Genomic DNA, 20,562 nt, shown 5'->3' with positions numbered 1-20,562 from the left:
GAATTTTGTAATCTTTTATAAATTACATATGGTACACGTGACGAAAAAGATTCGAAACTTTCTTCAGGACTTTTCTATGCCCTCGTACTCGTCCTGCAATAAAGTAAGACGTAGGATTACGACGTCGATAAATACAGGATCTATTTTTATTCGGAAGTTTATCATGGGGCGCAAAGCTCAACCTCTCGTAAAATACGAACCCGTTCCTTTTGAAATACAGCCTCTGAAATCTCGCATCGTAAAGTTCGAAGCAAGATAGGTAAATGTATAACCTAATCGATATGCATTGTTAAACTTTTGCATCTTTTTTTCCTATCCGTTGCTCATTCTTCTCGTCGAGTAATCGATCACCTTTCGTAAATAAAAAAGTAGAACCACGAGCAAGTAAAAGAAAAATGTAAAGTATCTGGCAACAAATAGTTCCGGTTCTCACGTTTTTCCAAGTATGGAATCATTTTTCGACAATCTCGTTCGTTTAACCGTTTTCGAGAAGACAATCAAGAACAATCCAAAAGTGGTATTGGCACAAAATACGCTTTGTATTCCAGTGTAAATACAACGCCAAGACGTACATTATGTCATTTACGTGTAGACGTGGCCGTAAAAGGTCCGATGTTAACATCTGGACGGAAAGAGGTGTGTGTTTAACGTATACTTGCATAGCCGATAATTATTCACTGAGAAAAAGAGATTGATGACTTGAATTTATTCCTTTCGTGGAAGGAGACGATACGAGCTGGTCTTCGCGTTTCGACTCGTCACGTAACACATTAACAATCGTACGTTGAGTCATTCCTTAGCACTCGAATAGTTCTTCAGTCAGATGCTTCACACCGACTTCCTGGATCTCGGGGCAACGCGTCTAGTTTATTCATCGGACGATATGCTCACCGGAGTAATTCGGAGATGCAAAAAGTGGGTCGAATTAAACGCGAACTCTGGCTTTGTACAACGTTGGTACCTACATTTAATACCCACCTGACTCACTCCGAAGTCGCTTTAAGTCCTCCTGCGAATAATTCACACGCGCTTTCGAGTCAACTTTTAAGGTCACCTCGGGCCGAGTGTGTAATACGTGAGGATCAGGCGACAACCCGGAAAGAGTTCAATTCATTCCCTGAAGCTTTGAACTTCGTGAGCGCGGAGTTTTTCCGGGTCGCTGTTAACCAAGTTGAATTCACGTAGTGAAGGAATTAACATAATATTATTTCTGCTACCTGTTACAGTAGAACATCTGTTCTTGAAACTTGTAAAGTATCGATCGAGATCGGTATAACATCGGCGATCATTTAATACCTACTAAGACACCTCGTCAATATCGTTGTTTCAATTGTATTCCTGTCTTCTTAACTTTCATTGTCAGCGTGCCTATTCTTGCTAAGATTAATTTTTTTATAATTTTTTGTCCCATCGTCTTTCGTAATCCGGGAATATTACGACGGTCGAACTTTGAACTTGGTAAAAAAGAAATTTAGTACCGCGAGTGAAGGATGGGAGCAACATTTGCGGAGAGACGAGGTCGCGTTGAGTTACCGGTTGACGGCGAATATCGTGCGAAGAATTGCCAGCCAAGTGACACACGGTCCACACCGTACCCGGATGATCCGAGATATTGTCGTCCTTTATCCTCCGGGCGTGCGGGAGGATATTGGCAATTATATCGCCTCCGCCTATTCACGCACTCGCGGGATTTACTGCGAGAGATGATAAAGGTCAAAAAAAAAAACAAAAGAAAAGGGTAAAACACACCTTCCCGAGGAGCAATTTCTTCTCGTCAGTAGTAACTCCGAGCCGACGACGAGGACCCGGTTCGCCCACGGAAAGGAAAAACCCTTCCTTGGCTGCAGCAAGATATCTGCGCACACGGTTTTAATCCGGCACGGTATTTACCGCGGTTTAGAGCAAGAGAGAGAGAGAGAGAGAGAGAGAGAAACTTCTACTGAGATTGTAACGACGACGCTGACGAAACGGGAATGTTAATGGAAATTCTGAGATAATACTACGGTAATTAGTTGATTTATGGGACATCTTGCTCGTGTCGACTGCGCACCTCGTCCTTACCGTCATCGTTTCGGTTTTACCGCTTCGATTCAGAGCCACCCAAGTGATTTTAAATTTTTTCTTCGTTTTTCGTAGTCGCGGCTGATTTTATTTGGTTTATCCCGGTGATCAGTTGATCAGCACGATATCCGATTATCAAATTGCAGAGCTTAGTCATCGCGAGGATGCGCGCGACGCGTTGGATGTTTCGCATATCGTGCACTTTTCACTCGCATTACATTCGCATACAATACTAATTACGTCAGGTAGAAATATTAACGAGCCTGAGACGTTGGGTAATTACCGCGGTAAATGTGGTTACGTGATTTTTTTTTATATAACCATATATATTCCGCGCAAACGATTAAGATAAGGTTATTGAAATTGGTTTCAAGTTCACTTTCCATACCGAGAAAGACGTTATGTGACATATCGAAGCGAGATTCGAAATTACGTGTTCCGGGTCGATCGGACGTTGAAATAGCGGTTTCGGTTTCATAATAAATTCTCGATTGAAAGAAATTAATTCGTTTAACGACGATCGTGAGTCGAGGTAGTAAATATTTTCTACAGGTAAACGAGGATAATTCATAAGCTGTAATCAGGTTACAAATTGAAAATCGAAACTTTGTGTATCGATGTAATAATTACACGGTAGTCGCGTTATTTTTAATTTATTAGTAATATTTGAATCGTTAGGATTTCTACACTTATTTTTTTAACTACTGAAATTAACAAGTTCTAAATTATATGGACACATTTTTTTTTTTTTAATCATGTTTTACTTCTGACTTAACCTCATTAACAGCGACGAGTTCGTTGCTCCGAAGAGTTACGGAATCGCGATTGTGAATTTAGGAGGGAAAATAAGCCTGCTAGGAAGGATTTTCACTTTCGGCGTGAATTACGTGCGTTACGAATAATTTATGAACTTTCGATCGCTTCGCTGTCCACTGTGGCATACATAAAGCAGGTGGCTCGACTAGAGGTTTGTAAAACCTTCGCAACTTAGTCACAGCCTTCGGCGACGGAATAATCGAAGCGTATAAGATTCGAGAGTAGAAACAAATAAATCAATAAATAAATTGTTAGCTGCTACTAAGGTTGCGTGGGAAGTATTAACGCAACGTTAAAAATTTGCCTGAAAATCGAATTTCAGCTTGCGGATAATTCAATATTTCAGGAAAATGTAAATCAATGAAAATCCAGCCATCCGTCCGTTATATTAAAAAGTATTTGCGAAACTTCCGCAATAGAGATGAAGGGTCGATACACGAATATGCATATGGAAGTAGAAATGTCTTGTCAACCTGGTGAAACGAATTACTTCACGAACTTTAGATTAACTCGACTTTCAAGTCACTTTTCAGCAGTATTTATATTACTAAGAAGGTCACAGTTGGAAACGATTAGTAAAGTTCGAGACTACCAAGGATATCCATCACAGTTGTCATTCGACATATTTCAGAAAAATGAAGTGACGTTCGAACGTGTGGAGACTCGATAATTGCCGAAAAGAAAGCTGTGGACGGCCAATGAACACAAAGAGAAAAAAAAATAAGGGAGAACAGTGTTCACCACAGTGGAATAAATTGCAATGAGGGTAAGGTCTGCACACCTTCGAACGTGTCATACTCTACGGTGCACTCGAGCCGTGGTTCGTTGCGCGCAGTCTGGAGTTAATTCGACGAGGCGAATGATTCGGGACATTAACCCCAGGAAAGTGTCAAATGCAGGGCTGCCAGAGCTCGAGTACGCCCGACCCCTAAATTTCTGAATTTCTCACAGCTCGTTGAGCCACCGCTGTAAGGTTATATACCAGACCGGTTTTCACTGTGGGAAAGGTGATGCGACTATCCGTAGAAATATAATTTCAACGCTGTAATCGACACTCGTGTTGAAGATTCGAGCGATGCTTTAGTATTTGACGTAAACCTCTCGGTACCCAATCGTTCCCAGAATGGACTGGCTGATGGCTCAGAGTATTCCAAATACCGATAGCGACGAATGAAGTTGAAATGCGGATGAATAAGTCGAGGACTGACCTTTCTATGCAGTCGGATTGTACCATTGTTGTAATCTCTGTTTAATGCAGAGCAGGGAATAAAGACGTTGAGTCTTCGTACAAGGAAGTCTATGAGCAACGGTTGAAGTGGGCCATACCCAGCCTTGTGGCACTGTGCCTCGTGTAATTAACACCGCGTGGATTAATTACGAGGAGTCAAAATGTCACGGGACTCGTTTTGGATTTCACCGCGACACCCGATAAAGTTGCTCCACTTTCAAGGCCCTCGCTGTACACGGTATTAATAGCTGGCCTGAGTAGCTTGCGCTACCGGTACAGTGCACCTAATCAGTCTCGGCCGTTGGTGAAAGAAGCATTTTCGTTGTACGATTGGTTCTTAACCTATAACTTGAGTTTGGAATAAGCCTTCGAAATCGGCAACTCAGAGATAAATATGATAAATCTTACCAAATTTTGGGTGAGAAAAGCAATGACTTGAAATTTAGAATACACGCAATCATGGTGTCTCAAGTTCCGAAAGTAACCGAGACGTCTGAATTAATGAACAGCGAGTAAGGAACTTTGTAACTTGTAAAGGAACAACTGTCCGTTTGTTTTACTCCAACGGCAATTAAACTGACTAACAATTTCGACCAAATGTGTTCGATCGTCAGACATTTGATCTGCCGTGAACTCTGTTTCACGTTGTACAATTTGCTCGAGATAACCAAATTCGGATTGTTAGCGTTACTTCTTGGTGCAGTTGCATGTTTTCTTTTGTTGGATATTCTTTACTTCGCATGTTCGACAGTTCGTTGTGCGATGCTTGGAAACCATCGATCGAACGTTCCTAGAGCTCGAGTTGTCTCATGCCGCTCCAATTTCGTAGGAGTCTTACGTGTACGGCTTACCGCAGTATCCGCTGAGAATCCCAGCTAGTTGAAACCCGGCTGTAGTAGAACAAAGAACCGTAGAAACTCTGGGCTTAGCGTTTCGCTGTGTGAAAACTTTTCCGATCCATCCATAACGTCAACCAACTAAGCTCAGAGCTCAGTTCCATGAGAATGGATATCCATCCCGTTGCATCGTTACACAAGGTGCGATCGCGTCACGAGCCCAATTGGATAACTGCGACCGGGACTGATTCTCCTAAATTGGTTTCAGTGAGAATCGGTCCCCAAGGTCAAAGGGGGGAACCCAAGCCGTCTTGATGGTCGTATAATAGCGTAGCTATTTTCCGTACATTAGCACGGGTGTAAAGACTGGTTTAGCGTTGGAAAGTTCAATTCGAAGGAGGGAAGTAGAATCGTACCCACGATACTTGACGTTCGAATTTGTGATACTATGAAGTGTTTATCCGATAGCTCTTCCAATGCGACTCCGCTGATCCGGGGCAGGGTCGACATCTGTAAAAGCGTATCTTTCATGTTTTAGTTTATCAAGTTATGGCACCAAGATATTACAAATTTCCACCATATCTAAAGTGTCATTCCGGATCAGCAATCCTTCGACGGATTCGTCCGACTGTTGCATTCGTAGTGTAGAGCACTTATCAGCCCGAGACTCACGGTCAACCGATTAGATTTTTTTCACCAGTGGAGATATCAGTTGACTGGGAAGCTTCGAGGAAGCAAGTTTGACAAAAGCGAAGTCGCGGCGGTACATCAAGCAGTGATCGCTTCCCCGTACTTTCTAAAGGTGTCGAACAGCGAAGTTGTATTTCTAATATTAAAAACTCATTATTCGAAACGTGCAGTTTGTAGGTGTGTCTGTGTGTGTTTGTGGATAAAAATGGAGTACGGTAACGAGACGGTGACGCTTTTTATGGAAAATCAAGACACTCGATGGTTATCATCCAATTGCTGAACACTGACAGTGAGCTGTTAGCGAGCTTAAGCGAATGATTGCAGGCCTACTCTAATAAACAGTTGGATGCCTTACTATTCAAACTGTTCAGCAAGCGTGTCGTGTTTGAACGAAGTGATAACTCAACGAAAGCCTTGGGAAGTTCCAGGTACACGGAGAGGCGAGACGTTCTGAGTTGGTCAACTCCCAGCTAATGTTGGGCTTCACTATAAAACAGAGTCTATACTGAAAACCGAGTATAACGATGCTAACGAACCCTCGCGTCAAGACAAAAAGGGGCTCCGTGATGTGCGGTGGGAGCAAAAACTTTAGCTACAAGGTACTATTTATTATCAACACTTTTCTCCTGCAAAGTGGTTTTTCTTTTCTTTTTTTTTTTCAAACCTTCTCGTTACAAATCGCATTATCTTATTCTTAGATATGGCTTACACTTTCCGCAGGGCATTTTTGCTGGTAGAATTTTCTTATTTTTATACTCGAGTCTTCGACTGCCAATTATGATCTCTTCCTGTCCGATGTATCATACGAATATACACGTGTTTATGACCCATGCGACACACTCCCAGTACACTAATTGCCTAAAGCTAAATGCTCTTGGATCTTTAACTATTTTCCATAGCCCATTCACGATGATAAGTTGTTAACTTGGAATCAGTGTTTACTCGAGTGTCGAGTTACGGCTAACCTCAAATTGCTTACAATGATTGCAAATCACTTTGAATGAATTTAAACGAGTTCGAACAATCTTCTAGTTTCAGTTACACCGATTTCAGTTTACTATGGATATTATTCTCCGCTCGAATGGTTTTTTTTTAAATCACTGACGAGGGTCGAGAATAAAACAGTGTTTGATAGGCTTTTAACAACTTCAAGTGGCACGATGAATTCCGTGCGAATTACTTTGAACTGATACCCACGGTGGACATTTCTTCGGATGACCTAGATCGCATTAAACGGCATTCAATGAACTTAGGTGATTTTGAAAAGTTTTATATTTCAGTGACATGCGATATTTTTCCCGCGCATTTCAGTCGTTCTAAATATTAATTTGCAATCGCTTTCAACAAGTATTCGTTGGTATTGCCATCCTCAAGTCCTCTCAATGCAAAAAGTCCCTCGAGGATTTGTTTACGCGGAATGTGAGTCAGCTACGCACCAAGTGCTGCTGCATTACCAAATATGGTATCTCCTTTCGTTCGTAAACGTTTATCATGGGCTTGATCTAGAGATAAGGTAATTTGATATTTAATGAAGCATCATACGCCTTATCAGGTCATTTGATTTGCCGCGTGATATTGTCACGAAGCCGGCAGTGCGCCTCGCAGGATTGAAAGTATTGAATTGATCACGCCGGTTAGACCGAGAGTTTGTTTTACCTCGTGGCAAGCTTACCGTGCCCACCGTTTGCGAAACTCATCCTAAGAAAAGAGATCGTCTCGCTTCATATCGTTAAATAATAGCGTCGCGTCGTGACAGACTGGCGCACATATATAGAGTTGTAACGTTTATAGAGAGCAACGTTCACAGCAGGAGTACCAGTTTCGAATCTGAATTGGTGTTTCTTGAAAGTGAAACTGACTCGATTCATCGTCGAATGACTTTCGCCCCATCGGTATACCCGAAGAGTTATTAAATATTTCTACGTACCTGGGTCAAATTTCCAAGCTGGCTCTTTGACAAATATAGTACTAAAAATAAATTGTAAAATAAGATTCATCGAGTGAACAGGCTTGGCTTTTGTGTTCACGTGCTGTTTGCCGTATACTCTACTCAGTTTTTCTCTTCGGTTGGTTATGTTTTACTCCACGAAGAACGAGCAAGTCTGTAGAAATAATTCGCCTTTTTTTTTTTTACCGCATTCGGTAAGAGTCCCTTTCTCTACAAAGTTGCTCCACGTAGTTTGTACCGATCCGGTGCACCGTTTAATGTATCGTGTTGCAATTCGCGTTCCGGACCTACCTACCTACCCACCAGTCATCGATGCACCTAGTCACGTTCTGCTCGATGTTTCCAAAGGCTAAGGAACGTGCAGGCCCAGCGGATGATGCCTCGCGATCTCCGATCCCAGGATCTCCCCGTCTTTAGCCCGCCTACTGACGCGTGCAAATATCGCTGTAAGTCGGTTCGAAAGTTGTTACTCAATTGAAACCTTAGTACATGATCGGTACCGACACAATGGAAATCTTCTCATGATGCAAAGAAAACAACTAGGACGCTCTTCGTAAATGACTATTATTGAAACACCGGAGGAAGGCTGACGCGAATTATTACGCGCGGTGAAGAATTGCACTTCGAGTTGGTAACATCCGCTCACGCTTGATCGCTTCAGCATCTTAATTTCAACCGTCTTTCGGAGCATTTCTTCCGTTAACTGTTCTCTATTCAGTGATCGTAGCAGGTGCTGGAATCGAAGATGGAGACAGAGACGCCCTTCAAACGGATCAGCATCTTTATCGTCCGATTCACTGTTTAGACTCCGTTGATTGAAGTAATTGAAATTGATGTTTGTTTTCGAGCAGACACGGTAGAGCTACTGTTCACTCTTCCTGACCGCATTCAGGGTCAGAATTTTACTGTTGATTTGACAGGCGACTTATTTAATGGAAGAGAAAAGGTGTAACCATTTTCGGAGTCATATCTGCCACCTCTGAACCTTAAAACCTCGTAAATCAGGGTAGCCAGAATGTCTATTGTTGTCTGTAAGTCGAGTCGAACACCCGCACCTTTAGTTTATTCATCGGTTGGATAAGGAACGAAAGTTCTCGCCAGACAGAAGAGGTCATACACGTATTTACACAACGGTGTAAGTCTGCTAGCGGTAAAACTGACTCATCGACGGAGGATAATTATTTGTCTTGCTTGCGTGTATTCGTACGTAGTTCGCTGATTAAAGCCTTCTAATTTGTAGCCGGTGTCTCCAAATACGCGCATACTGTCAGTGGGTCATACGATTGTTTATATTACACGGCAAGAAAGTCCTGTGAGAGTTTTTTTTACATGTCACAGTTCAGCTTCAGTTAACTTCACATAACTTATTTGGCTGTATTTTTAACTAAGATATCTCATTTTTTTTTTTTATTTTTTTGCATCCCAGTCGCAGTTCAACGCGAAATGTTATAAGTTTGATGGTCAGAACGTACTCATATTTAATTTTCAAACTTATCAATTTTCATCATCCGCTTCCTGATTCACCTCGCGTCAATTCCTGCGAGCCTTCCCCATTCTGGATCAACCTGCAACCAGACGTAACATTCCTCGCATGTACACTTTCGATTTGTGCAACGGATAGGCACAGGTGAGCAAATCCTCGCGGGTCGAATTGCACCGAATGAAATGCCGTGGGAAGAGATCTCTGTTGATAGACTAACGTTTGCAGTCGGCGGAGGATCGTTTTCTCAGCTAACAGAATGAGCAGACTAGCGAATTTCTATCGACTGTCACCACGCAGTCTAGACTCATTGGAGAAGGGAATTTTTTTTACCAGGACAATTTATTGGGCGTTAGAAGAGAGTGTCATACTAATGGTCCGAGTTTGTCATCTTGGCGTCATTAGCGACGGACAAACACCTGACGATGAAGTGATTTTACAGGCCTCCACTTCCTATAAGATCGCGTAGAAAATTAGGCAATGTTGGTGCGGCAGTTGGAAAGTGGCTTTGGAGACGGTCAAACAACATTGCAACAGTATATTATTAGATTCCGGGACCGTTAGGTGCCTCGATAAGCGTGCCATAGCGGACTTTCGATTGTCTTTGAAAGCACTCGACCCGCCAAGTCGTGTCGGTTCCTCTTCACGCATAAGGCACACCGGGCGAGGCTATTCGTTTCACGTCCGAAGCTCACATCACGTTTCAGATCTTACGGTCAGTCCTGAATTATAGCTTGAGGTGAAATTGGCTCGGCTCGGTCCGACTTATGCCAGTGGCAATCCTTTGGTTGACTAGGTCGAGTGGTCTGTTCGGTCGACAATTATGGTGTCGAGTTTTCTGATGACTAAATATAGAGGTCTGGCTTACTGTTTGGTCTCTTGACGGCTCACCGGCACACCTGGGAACTTCTTTCGTCTTCGTTAAAACTTCCATTCCCGGTCATTTGCCTGAACTCTGCAGGACATGCCGAGCACCGGCTGCGATCTTCAATCGAGAAAAGAAACGGAAAAAACGGGGTAAAACGTCTCACAGTCGTTTGGCCGGTCCAAACGTACTTCCGGGTCATATTATAAGCTGGAACAGTTGACCCCAATAATATTAATTATCCGTCGCCTTAAGTTTTACCGTACTTCACGTATGCACACCAATGCGTGCAGGGTCGTATAAAACGTTTTAAACTCCGACGAGCGGTTCCTTCTGCGCGCTCGTATAATAATTATACATCCCATATATAATTATACACGCATGGTGTACCGTTGAATACTCGATGGTATAACATAAGCGCTCGAAATGCGATCATCGAGGTTTTTTTTCCCTGTATTTTTGGTATCCATGTTATTTATTACCTCATACCGTGTCGCATTTGCTTATCTCGGGAAAATAAGGAAATTATATCCTTTTACGAAACTACAGAGATGAGAGCGATGAAATCGGCATATAAGTGGCTGGATGCTCGTAGCATATTTTTTATTCTCTTAATTCCAATACGGGATATGCGCAAGCATGTCCCACAAATTAATCCGTCGAATGTAATTTCCAATCAGGAAGCTTAAAAACTAAGTATATCCTGTTGGAAACGCTCTACCAACCTCGTCGTTGTTGTTTGTCGTTTCTTTTTCGCTCTAGAAGACCAACCACCTTTAGACTACACAACTAAGATATAACAAGCCATTCAAAACTTTGAACCTAACCTAAATAGAAAATTATTTGACGAGGTTGAAGTAAGTAACGTCATCGTAACGAGACGTTGAGGAAAATCACTATTATCTTATTTTTACAATGATTTTGAAGGCATTACGGTTGCACAAAATCTGTATATTTCGTTTCATTACTGTTTACTGAATTTCAGACAGTTCGAAAATTGCAAAATAACGGTTTTTTCTTAGCGTGAATCGTTACGATAACGTTACTAACTTCAAAACGATCTTAATTCACGGTAATTAACCAATCGACTAACGCAAGAATTTCCTGTAACGTGCTTCCAATTAGCTGCTCACTGTAGAAATCACGTCGACGTATTTCGCAGTATCTTTCGCCAATCATTACGTCATTCCATTTCGAATAATTTACACGGCATCTTTTCCTCCGGAAGAGTTTATAGAATTTTCAAATTAAATACTCTACGTGAAAAAAGGCGAATTCTAACAGCATCACGTTGATCAACAACGCTCGGGGTTGTTGGTAGGTACTGCGATTATTATTCGATTCGCGAACAGTTCGAGACCACCGCAAACGCCTGCGTGCAGAACCAGAGTAGGTTTGCCGACCGTTAAATGCTCGTTCCTTCCTGTGTAATTACTGTTATCACATTCACTTGACCCATGAGCGATTCAGGTCAGCAATTTCCAGATTAATACACCGTTGATACGACGATAACGAGACGCTATGCAACCAGTAGGTAGAGTCTAATCTGCCGACGCGAACAACTGTACCCAAGAAGAGATATAAATCCTGACACATAATACATTATATGTACACACGTGTACCAACTGGACGTTGCGCTGCTCGCACAGATAGTTATTTAGGTGAGCACCTTGCTCGATTTGTTCAACCGTCATACGCCCCGCGAGAGTTCGCTGAACGAGATAACGTCCGATGTACGTAAATGTTACTTTTATACCTTGTTAGATCGATCAAGGGTTACGGTAATAATTGCAACGGGCGTTATTTCTTGGGAGAGAAATTCTTCCACGGTAATATCATTTCCAGAGTAGAGATAAGCACGTCCAATATGGTACACTAGGTGCAACGGACATACGCATACGTACCATGAAAAGTCGCTGGTGCTGCAGATCGAGGGTTGAAGTCGGATAACATGGTTCTCCAATTACTAAAGTGGTAATTAGAAGCGGTAAAATTTATGGCAGAAAGTGCAGCTGTTCGATTTACCGTAGGTGCTCGTCTTCGGATTAATCCATTTAACTAATGAGAAACTCGTCGGTCGGATCAGTTCATCCATTTTTTTCGTTATTTGGTAACCTGGGGCATGACAACGTCTCCTTCGCGGTATAGTATTACAATTTCACCGTTCATTACTGCTGCTACTCCTGCAGGTTATAACCCAGGGACTTTCTTTTGTACCGCTTTGTCACCGTTGATGATAGTTCAAAACTACGACGAGATAAATATACTTGCTACAAGAGAAGAGAAAGTTCATTTCCGTTCCAGTGTGCACCGTGCTCAGTTGTATAGCCAACTTATCAATGGTGCTACTTCCTTGTTGAAGAACTGTTGTTGCAACCGCACCCATGTTAGTGGTCTTCGACTTCCCCCGTCTAGTTTTGCAAATCTCTGCATTCCGCGCACCTACATCACTGGTTTTCATAAGTGAAAATCACATTTCCATGGTTCCCAGTTTACTGCTGCAACAGTCGATCAGTATGCCCGGGGCATACATGATCTTGACTTTTCAAGCTTTGTTTTACTGACAACTTTTACCGATTCAAAATTCCTTCAACACTGCGATTCGATACGTTTCTCTTTTAAATAATGCTTTGGTTTTATGCACCTACGTAAATTGAAAGGACTCTCCAAACGAACATGAATGGTTACATCCGTTCGGTAATACGTTGGGAGATGACGACTGTGGCGAAAGTTAGTCTGAGTTATGGAACACGGATAACGACTCGAAGACTTCCGTTTTTCGCATCATTTCCGCCTATTACGGGCAACCTTTCGGAGTCTTCCGATGTCTGGAGAAGATATCAACTGTATTTATGGATGGTGAAGAGCAATTGCTCGACTGGCACACACTCATTACACACATGTGTGTACATATGTGTATATATATATGCGTAAACAGCTGCACTGGAGAATAAGATACATAGTTCATCGGTGCAATTATTACTGTCATGGTCGTCCGACTGAAAGGAGTAGGCGCGTGAGCGATGGTCGAAAGACTTCCATAGCCAAGAAGAAACTTGCTCCAATAATAATTCATCTAATGAGTATAATTATATCCTAACATACGTTGTGTAGTTATCGCAGTTAGCTGCTACTCAGTCCACGCGTATATCGTACCAACATTTATGTGCCGCAGGTTCTTGCTCGCATTTTTCAACGTCAATGGCTTGAGAAAGCAACCCGCCATTCCTTGATACGAGATACATTTCTCCTGATTTATTTCACATTCATTCTTCGGTTGAGAAAGACATTCCGTTAACATTGAATACTCGCTATCGACGTTCTTACACAATTATAAACGTTTGAAAATTATCGATCATCTTTGTTTCCAGGCTGTCAAGTTGGAGTCCGTCCATCCTGGAAGGACGCGGTACCTGGTCGTAGTGTCCTGTACAGGCAGACAGGATGCGGAAGAGAGTTGTCTTCTGGGCATAGATTGCCACGCGAGGGCAACAGTTGGCCTCGTTTTAAGAGTGCTGGCCGACACAGCGATCACGTTGGACGGCGATGGGTGAGTCCTAAATGTTCACCCAAATCTCATCACGTAGATTTCTTGGCTCGCGTGCAGATAAAAACCTCGATGCTTCTTTAACCAGCGTCGTTTTTGTCGGTGAAACGAAGATAAGCCAACCATTCTCGGTCTGTGTAGCGTTAAGAGAAGCAAAAGCTGTACGAATAGTTTACTTAAAAGCGAGCGGTGCAGTGCTTGATCATCGCGCATCACTTTCGCATCGTTAAATTTAATTCGCCGCGTTCCTGCGCAAGCTAATAACGTGTACAAGATCGATTAACGACTCCTCAATTAGACACGCTTTTAGTGCGATCTATGCGCCGGTCAATTTTTTCCTAATTATCGTTTTATCGTCGCTCCGTGTGAGAAGATATCGAAAGTTTAAAGAGACGCCGAGGAAAATAATTACAAAGGGCTGCGACTGCGGAAAATTTTTGTCATTTCCTGATTTTTTTGTCACGGTTTAACAACGAGAACAACTCGACGTTTGTTTCGTCGTTCACCGTTAATCTAACTGAGTAGACGGTCTCTGTGTACCCAAGTTGCGTAATTTGCTCGCCGTTGGAAACCTAGATTTCCGCGAATCGATTACTGGATACTGACCAGAAAATAAAATTAAACAAATCTAGAAAAGCGTAGAAAAATGTCTATTAACTTCTTAGTTGCGGACGGTGAGACTTTTTATTCACCATTTTTGTCTCGTCTCGATCCACCGCTCACCCGTCTTTGTACTTTTGAAGCCCATGCCTCTTCATTTCGACGCTGCGATCTTTACGAGTCATTCTTTGTCAACTAGGCCACTTTTTTTTGTATATCTACCCTAATTGCTCCGTTTAACCGCAGCACCTACTTTTCGACGAAACATTCTTTTTACAAGTCTCTTTCAACCAAATGCCGAAAAGCTACGTATCACTATTACTTGGTATAAAGTATGGACATCGTCGTACAATTTTGTCGAAAGAACTGAAGGAAAAAATGTCCCATATATGGATGAAAGTCTGTGAAACAGAAAAGATGAAAGGTAATCTTCTCGCAATCTGTGAATTTTTGCCTTCAAAAACTCCTTTCTATTGGACCTTAAAACCACGAAATTAGGTCTATTTTCTTTTGAACAATATTAACGATTCGCCAGACGAACAATATGTTTCCAGTAACAAAAACTGTTGATTACTAAAAACCGTTTCTAAAATTTTGTCGTGGATCGTTACGAAAATACTGTCGGAAATGAATCGCATTGATCACTGTTGTAATTTGGATATCAATTTCTCTGACGTGCTTCTTTACTTTTGAAATACGCGAAAGTACTGAAAATAGTATTTTTTGAAAAAGTTTCACGAGGCATGTCCGTGGTCTTGACCAATTTCGCCTTCCTTTCTCGGAACGATTTTATTTTTTTGACTCGGTTTAGGAATCGCTGAGTACACGCGATCCTCGTTTTGAATGGCGCGTGTATAATCAAGCTAATTAGCGTCTGTTATACGGAACCGGGAATACTATACGCAGTTTCGTAAGATTCCGGTTACCGTTACCACGCGTCGTGCCCTGCGCCCATTTCTTCACCCACCGATACCTTTAACTCTATCCATTCTTTATTTCTCCTGTTCTTTACCCGCTGCAATAACAACTCTACACGGTAATTCCGTCCGGTCAGACGATGGCGATTATAAGGTACGCCTACTCGATTAATCCTGCCGAAATATGCAATTACTCTCGATACACATTCGGTTGAAGAGAGGAGAAAAAGAGCGAGAGAGAGAGAAGAAAAAGACACACAGACAGTCCCAAGGAAAATACACTGTAGCAGCAGCATCGCGATCAAGATACTGCAACATTCTCTTGACTCACAATCGTGGCGTCCAATTTTCTTACGGATGCTCAATTTACTGCAATGCGTCATCGGTCGGGTTACACGAGATATGCATTATATGTATAGCTATACATCGAATCGCGTATAAATTATTTATCTCCAATTATACCGCAGTGCAGAGACTCGGCAGGAGTGAAACGTTCATTTATCAATCGTCAGCCGATGAATAATGGGCTAGCATACATACGCGATCAACTCCTGCCAGATAAGAGGAGCCATGAAACAAGATACAGGCACCTGTGTTGGGCTACACTCATGTGCCAGTGAACCTTGAATCGGAAGGTGACAATGTCTAACCGGGTCATACGAAAGAGAAAAGAAACACGACTTCTTCTCCCGCGTTATTCAATTCTATTTTCTAAATCACGCCAAGACTGATACGGAATAATTAGAATAGATGATCCGTTGAAAATGTCATTCTTCGATGTACATACTAACAAAACGCGAGACTTGAATACGGTGCGTTCTCAGGTACATATCACTTTTTCCCCAACCACTTTCCGATCGTGTTTATGAGATTCAATTTCGCCCTGCACACTAGTGCGCAAAAAAAAAAAAAAAAGGTAACATCCCAATCATAATAAATTCAACTTTGATAAGCAGCGTTTGTAAAATCGATTCGAACAATCTTAACAATAATTTTTATTTTTTTTTCGTCTGGTTACAGGGGCTTCAGCGTCAGCGTTTGCGGTTGTCAGCACATCTTCAAACCAGTATCCGTGCAAGCCATGTGGTAAGTTTACTTCTTCAAGTCGTACAAAATCATAGAATACCACAAATTTCACCATTCAATCGGTCATACACTTGCAGAAATACTTTCCACCATATATACCCTGTACCTATACGTATAACTGTGCATGGGGTTAATTTCGGAGATGCGAAAGGACCAGGTGCGTAACCCCCTTGGAGGGGGGGGGGGGGCGAAATTTTTTTTCCCCTCTATTTTAACCCTTCCATCATCTCACAACCATATTTTTCCATACTGGTCTCAGCTAACGTTAAATCCTTAGAGCAAAGCACACTTGTGAGATTGTAGAGAGTGAGAGAGGTATTCAGACACATTGTCCGTCCTTTTTTCATCTCTCTGCAGTACATTGTCTTGGATCCCCCCCCCAAACATGCCTTTTAGTTACACGCCTGGAAAGGACGCTTGTTTCTTGTGACGACGACGACGTTCGTTCGAGTAACGAGGCACGGGTAAATGAGTCTCGGGGTCGCATGAGTTTCGACTTAATAACCACATTCAACGGACAATGGATAATGGTTTACAAATAATTGGATACACGCGATGGGCTGACCGAGTCTGACGCCCACGAGAAAAGGCGCAGATGACTGACAAGCTTCGTCCCACGATTAGTCTCTTAGAATATGAACACGTACGGTGCTGGAAATAGTTGAAATTTCTGCTACAGGAATTATAGTTTTATGAAAATTAATATTTTAAGACGAAATATTGGAATCTAAATAGTTTGATCGAAAAACGGGTGTGTCGTCTTGATTTTGTACGTTCAGAAATGTCCGGATTTTTCGTTGTTTCGTCAAGACGTTGAAAATTATCGAATTCGCTACTTTAATGACTCCTTGTTACTCACGTCGTCAAATTATTGCAAATTTCATCACAGCCGAACGAACAATTCAATTTGTTCGTTTCAGAACTTCAATATTTCTGATTCAATGAGCCGTAAAAATGTTTTGAAACAACATGAAAACAGAATCTTGTTTAATTTGCATCAATGTTCCATTACTAAGATTTATTCGTCAACACTTTGTGAATACGAGAGAGTATATATATATATATATATATATATAGACTGTTTAAAAAATGAATGAAAATATTTAACACAATGATAATTGGCACGTTTTGTTTTTTTTTTTTTTTCAACGGTTTACGGTGTAGAAATTAACGTCTTTGCTGGACTCACGCGTCCCAAATACTGAGGAAACGCCTAGTTAATTTGGCAAAGATAACGGTTTTACGCTAAAACTCGCAATCTGTGTCAGCTTGACTCGAGCAAAGATGACATTATTTCTAAAAATAAGTATTGAAGTAATGTTAGAAGTTACCCCGCATCCCAACAAGCTGTTGAAAGTAAAAAAAATTTAAAAAAGAAAAAAAAAAAAAAAAATGCCAAGGCCAATTTATGGAATTTTATCGTTGATGATACTTTTGAATCTTGAAACCAACTACATACTATTATACTGGCTATAACTTTTACTCCGACTGTAATATTGTATAAGCCTCTCGTTCTGGCGTCGGCAACATTTTTAATTACTTCATAGGTCATCAGCGACCAGGAAGATGTTCAGATTCCGAATAGAGATGAGATGAAAACGTCCGCCCATCTTTTTTTTCGATCGTACACTTTGCTCGATCTTACGCGTTTTGGTTCTCAGTTAAGATCAAAGTATCTGCCACTCACAGTTGTGGAAAATCAAGTTTCGCGGTCAATAATCTGTTAAACTCGAGCAATTCATTTTTTCTGAAACTTGGTTCCCGATAATGTTTTCGAAATTACTGATTCCGAATCTGAGGTAAAATTTTGAAAATTTAGAATGGGGGTTGAAATATGGTTTTCGAAAAATCTTCAAATGGCGAGCTCGGGTTCTTCTTTTTAAACTTTGATTTCAGATTCGGAATCAGTGATCTCGAAAACCTTTTGGGAACGAAGTTCCAAGAAAATTCATTCCTCGGTTTGGATTCAAAATTTTCTCCCACGATGTAAACTTATGCAGCTCTGTATTTGCATATTTTCGCGAATTGCGTCCGATGTTTATACACGCGCTAAAATTTCCATCGTCTGTTGTTTCTCTCTACGCGTTGCTGGGTGTGTTCAACGTCCATGTGTTTTGTTCTTCGTGTCAAAGATAATATGAAAACAAGTTGTTTGTGAACTCTGACTTCCTAGCTCTTCTAGAATTCTGTAAAAGTACAAGTCCGTTGCTTTTGATAGACGGTAAAAAATCTTGGCGTCTTACAGACTTCGGTATACGTATACGTTTAATAATTTACCAATCTCCGCCTCTGTTCACGCGTCATATTATTCGCAATTAATTCTCCGATCATTGTTACTGGGAACACAGCGCCTACAACAACATTGCTTTTAAGCCGATTTTCAATTTACTTCTTCCTCGCTTTGTAGTGCCGCGTCATTTTTGGCTCGCATTAATTTCTGCGCCGCACAAGTGGGTATATTCCGCATGCAAGGATTTAGTCTCGATCTACGTCTTCGATGTTTGCACCGCCACAAAGTCGCTGAACAATTATATTTTTTTGAAGGAATTATCGCATACTTTAGTAGAAGCAGTATTCTAACAAAGAAGTTTAAATTAATCGAACAGATACTCCGGTACTTCTTTCAAAGTAATTACTCGCTATTCAGATGCGTTTACATGCATTGTAATGTGTAATCGCAATTCCCAAGCTGTATACCATAATTTGTTATTGAATTGCGTCCAATAACTTCAACTTCGATTATCAATTCGTGGGACTAGAAACGGTTGCAAGAAATTTTGATGGTAACGAACGTAATTATCAAATTGATGAGATTTCAAATGACTTGAAACTGAACTCAAGAACACTCTGAACAAATGTTTCTCCAACACGTTACTGTAACGTATAAATTTCTTTTAAACGATGATCCTTATCAGTATTTGCATCGTTGAACTTTCGTCTGTCAGAGACGAAATTAGAGAGTCGCCCTTCATACACGCATTACCAAAACTGGTTGGATCGTTTCGCGTGTTGTGCAAACACAGACACGTACGGGAGCTCTTCGATTTTAATTGCTTTTTGCTCGCGTGCGTGAAACACACACATGTAGAAAAGTTATAAGTCCATAAGAATACGCGTGTACAACGTGAGCTGAGATCTGAAGTCGATACCGATCCGTGACTCAAGTCGCAGAACCAACGAAGTTCCCAATCGGTGGCTGGCAGCTCCTCGTCCCTCGCCATCAACATTTCGGGTTATGTAAGATCGTATAAATCCGTCATTAATGTCGAGCCAAGATTATGATACGAATGCAGGGGGATAGGATGGGGTTAAAAATATCGAAAGATGAGAAATCGAAGAGCTTCGATATTGTGATGTCGAATTTTTAAAGAAGCGAAACTTGATGTATAGAATTGAAAAATGTTGAAAGTCGAAGAGGTAATATGGAAAGGTAAAAGATTAGAAAGATCAGAACAGATGATGTTAAACTGTAAAATCGTCATCTATATTTCGCCTTTTTTATTTTCTATTTTCTATAATAGAACTTTTCACATTTTTAAATTCTACGAATAACATTTTTGCGTATATGAAAAATCGACAATACGGTGCTTCTATCAATCGGCAATTATGATTTTTTACCTCTGCCTGGCGAATATATTCGGGTGCTGATAAGTCGAGGACGAAGAGAGGAGAACAAGGAAGAGCAAGTATTTGGTTTGTTAGCTAGACTCCGTGTGTCTCCCGTGTGTTTGACTTCGTTAGGAGTAGCATTCAACTGTTCGTTGCTTCTGCTGTTGTTGTTGTTGTTGTTTGTATTTTCGTTTTCCTTCATTTTTCCTCGTCGCCTTTTTATTTACTTGTCTATTTTCCTCCCCTCGTCTTCCCTTACAGTCTCTATAAATAAATACCCAGCTGTATCGGCTACCGCGCAACATCGCGCACAGCCTTCATTTAAAACTATTTATATTTCACACGAGGCGGGTGTATGCATACAATTGCCTCGAGTGATCACAGAAGTTGAAAAGCCGAGGTTTGACTATTCAACAGGTTGATTTTTCGGGTGGGGAAACCCTCTTGTTTTTCAAAAGATTTGTCTAAACGCTGTCGCTTTTATCCTCCGCCGTTTGACGAAAATTTTCCGCAAAATCTCTTCTTATTCTTTTTTTCTTTTTATTTATTTTTATCTTCTACGAATGTGTAGCTGCTCGCTGTTGCCAAACAATTTCCGTAGACTAGTTTCGGTGATGTAGAACAGTCGGTCTATTTTTTCTTTTCTCTTCTTTTTTTTTTTACCACCACGATTCGACCGTGGAGCGCAGATTCAAGGCTAGAATCTCTCGCCGACTATGTACGGAGGTTTCTGCTCTGGTGGTCGCCGGCCTAACTTGGACTCGTGGCAAAGCGGCTGCAGGGGCGTCCCGACGCTTGCGGGGAGGATGCGACGGCCAGCGTCGCTATTATTAGCGCGCCTCGTGGTCCCGACCTCCAAGTCGCTGGTGGACCAACGCC

At 41.5% G+C, this 20,562-nt stretch overlaps 1 protein-coding gene across 8 annotated transcripts in view; it reads left to right on the top strand.

The window, feature by feature from the left end:
- The window catches only part of LOC107224086 (protein phosphatase Slingshot homolog 2), a 169,395-nt gene that overhangs the window by 131,232 nt on the left and 17,601 nt on the right, over positions 1-20,562 (top strand). For 7 of the 8 annotated variants that reach the window (XM_046740572.1, XM_046740571.1, XM_046740569.1 and 4 more), the window contains 2 exons: positions 13,296-13,474; positions 16,009-16,074. In XM_046740572.1, coding sequence (XP_046596528.1) covers positions 13,296-13,474; positions 16,009-16,074 — 245 coding nt within the window. Of the gene's footprint in view, positions 1-5,977; positions 6,231-13,295; positions 13,475-16,008; positions 16,075-20,562 lie in introns of those variants that run through there. The other variant, XM_046740573.1, reaches the window with a different exon arrangement.

Source organism: Neodiprion lecontei, chromosome 5, assembly GCF_021901455.1.
Source record: "Neodiprion lecontei isolate iyNeoLeco1 chromosome 5, iyNeoLeco1.1, whole genome shotgun sequence".
Taxonomy (NCBI): domain Eukaryota; kingdom Metazoa; phylum Arthropoda; class Insecta; order Hymenoptera; family Diprionidae; genus Neodiprion; species Neodiprion lecontei.
This window is presented reverse-complemented; position numbering and strand designations above follow the sequence as displayed.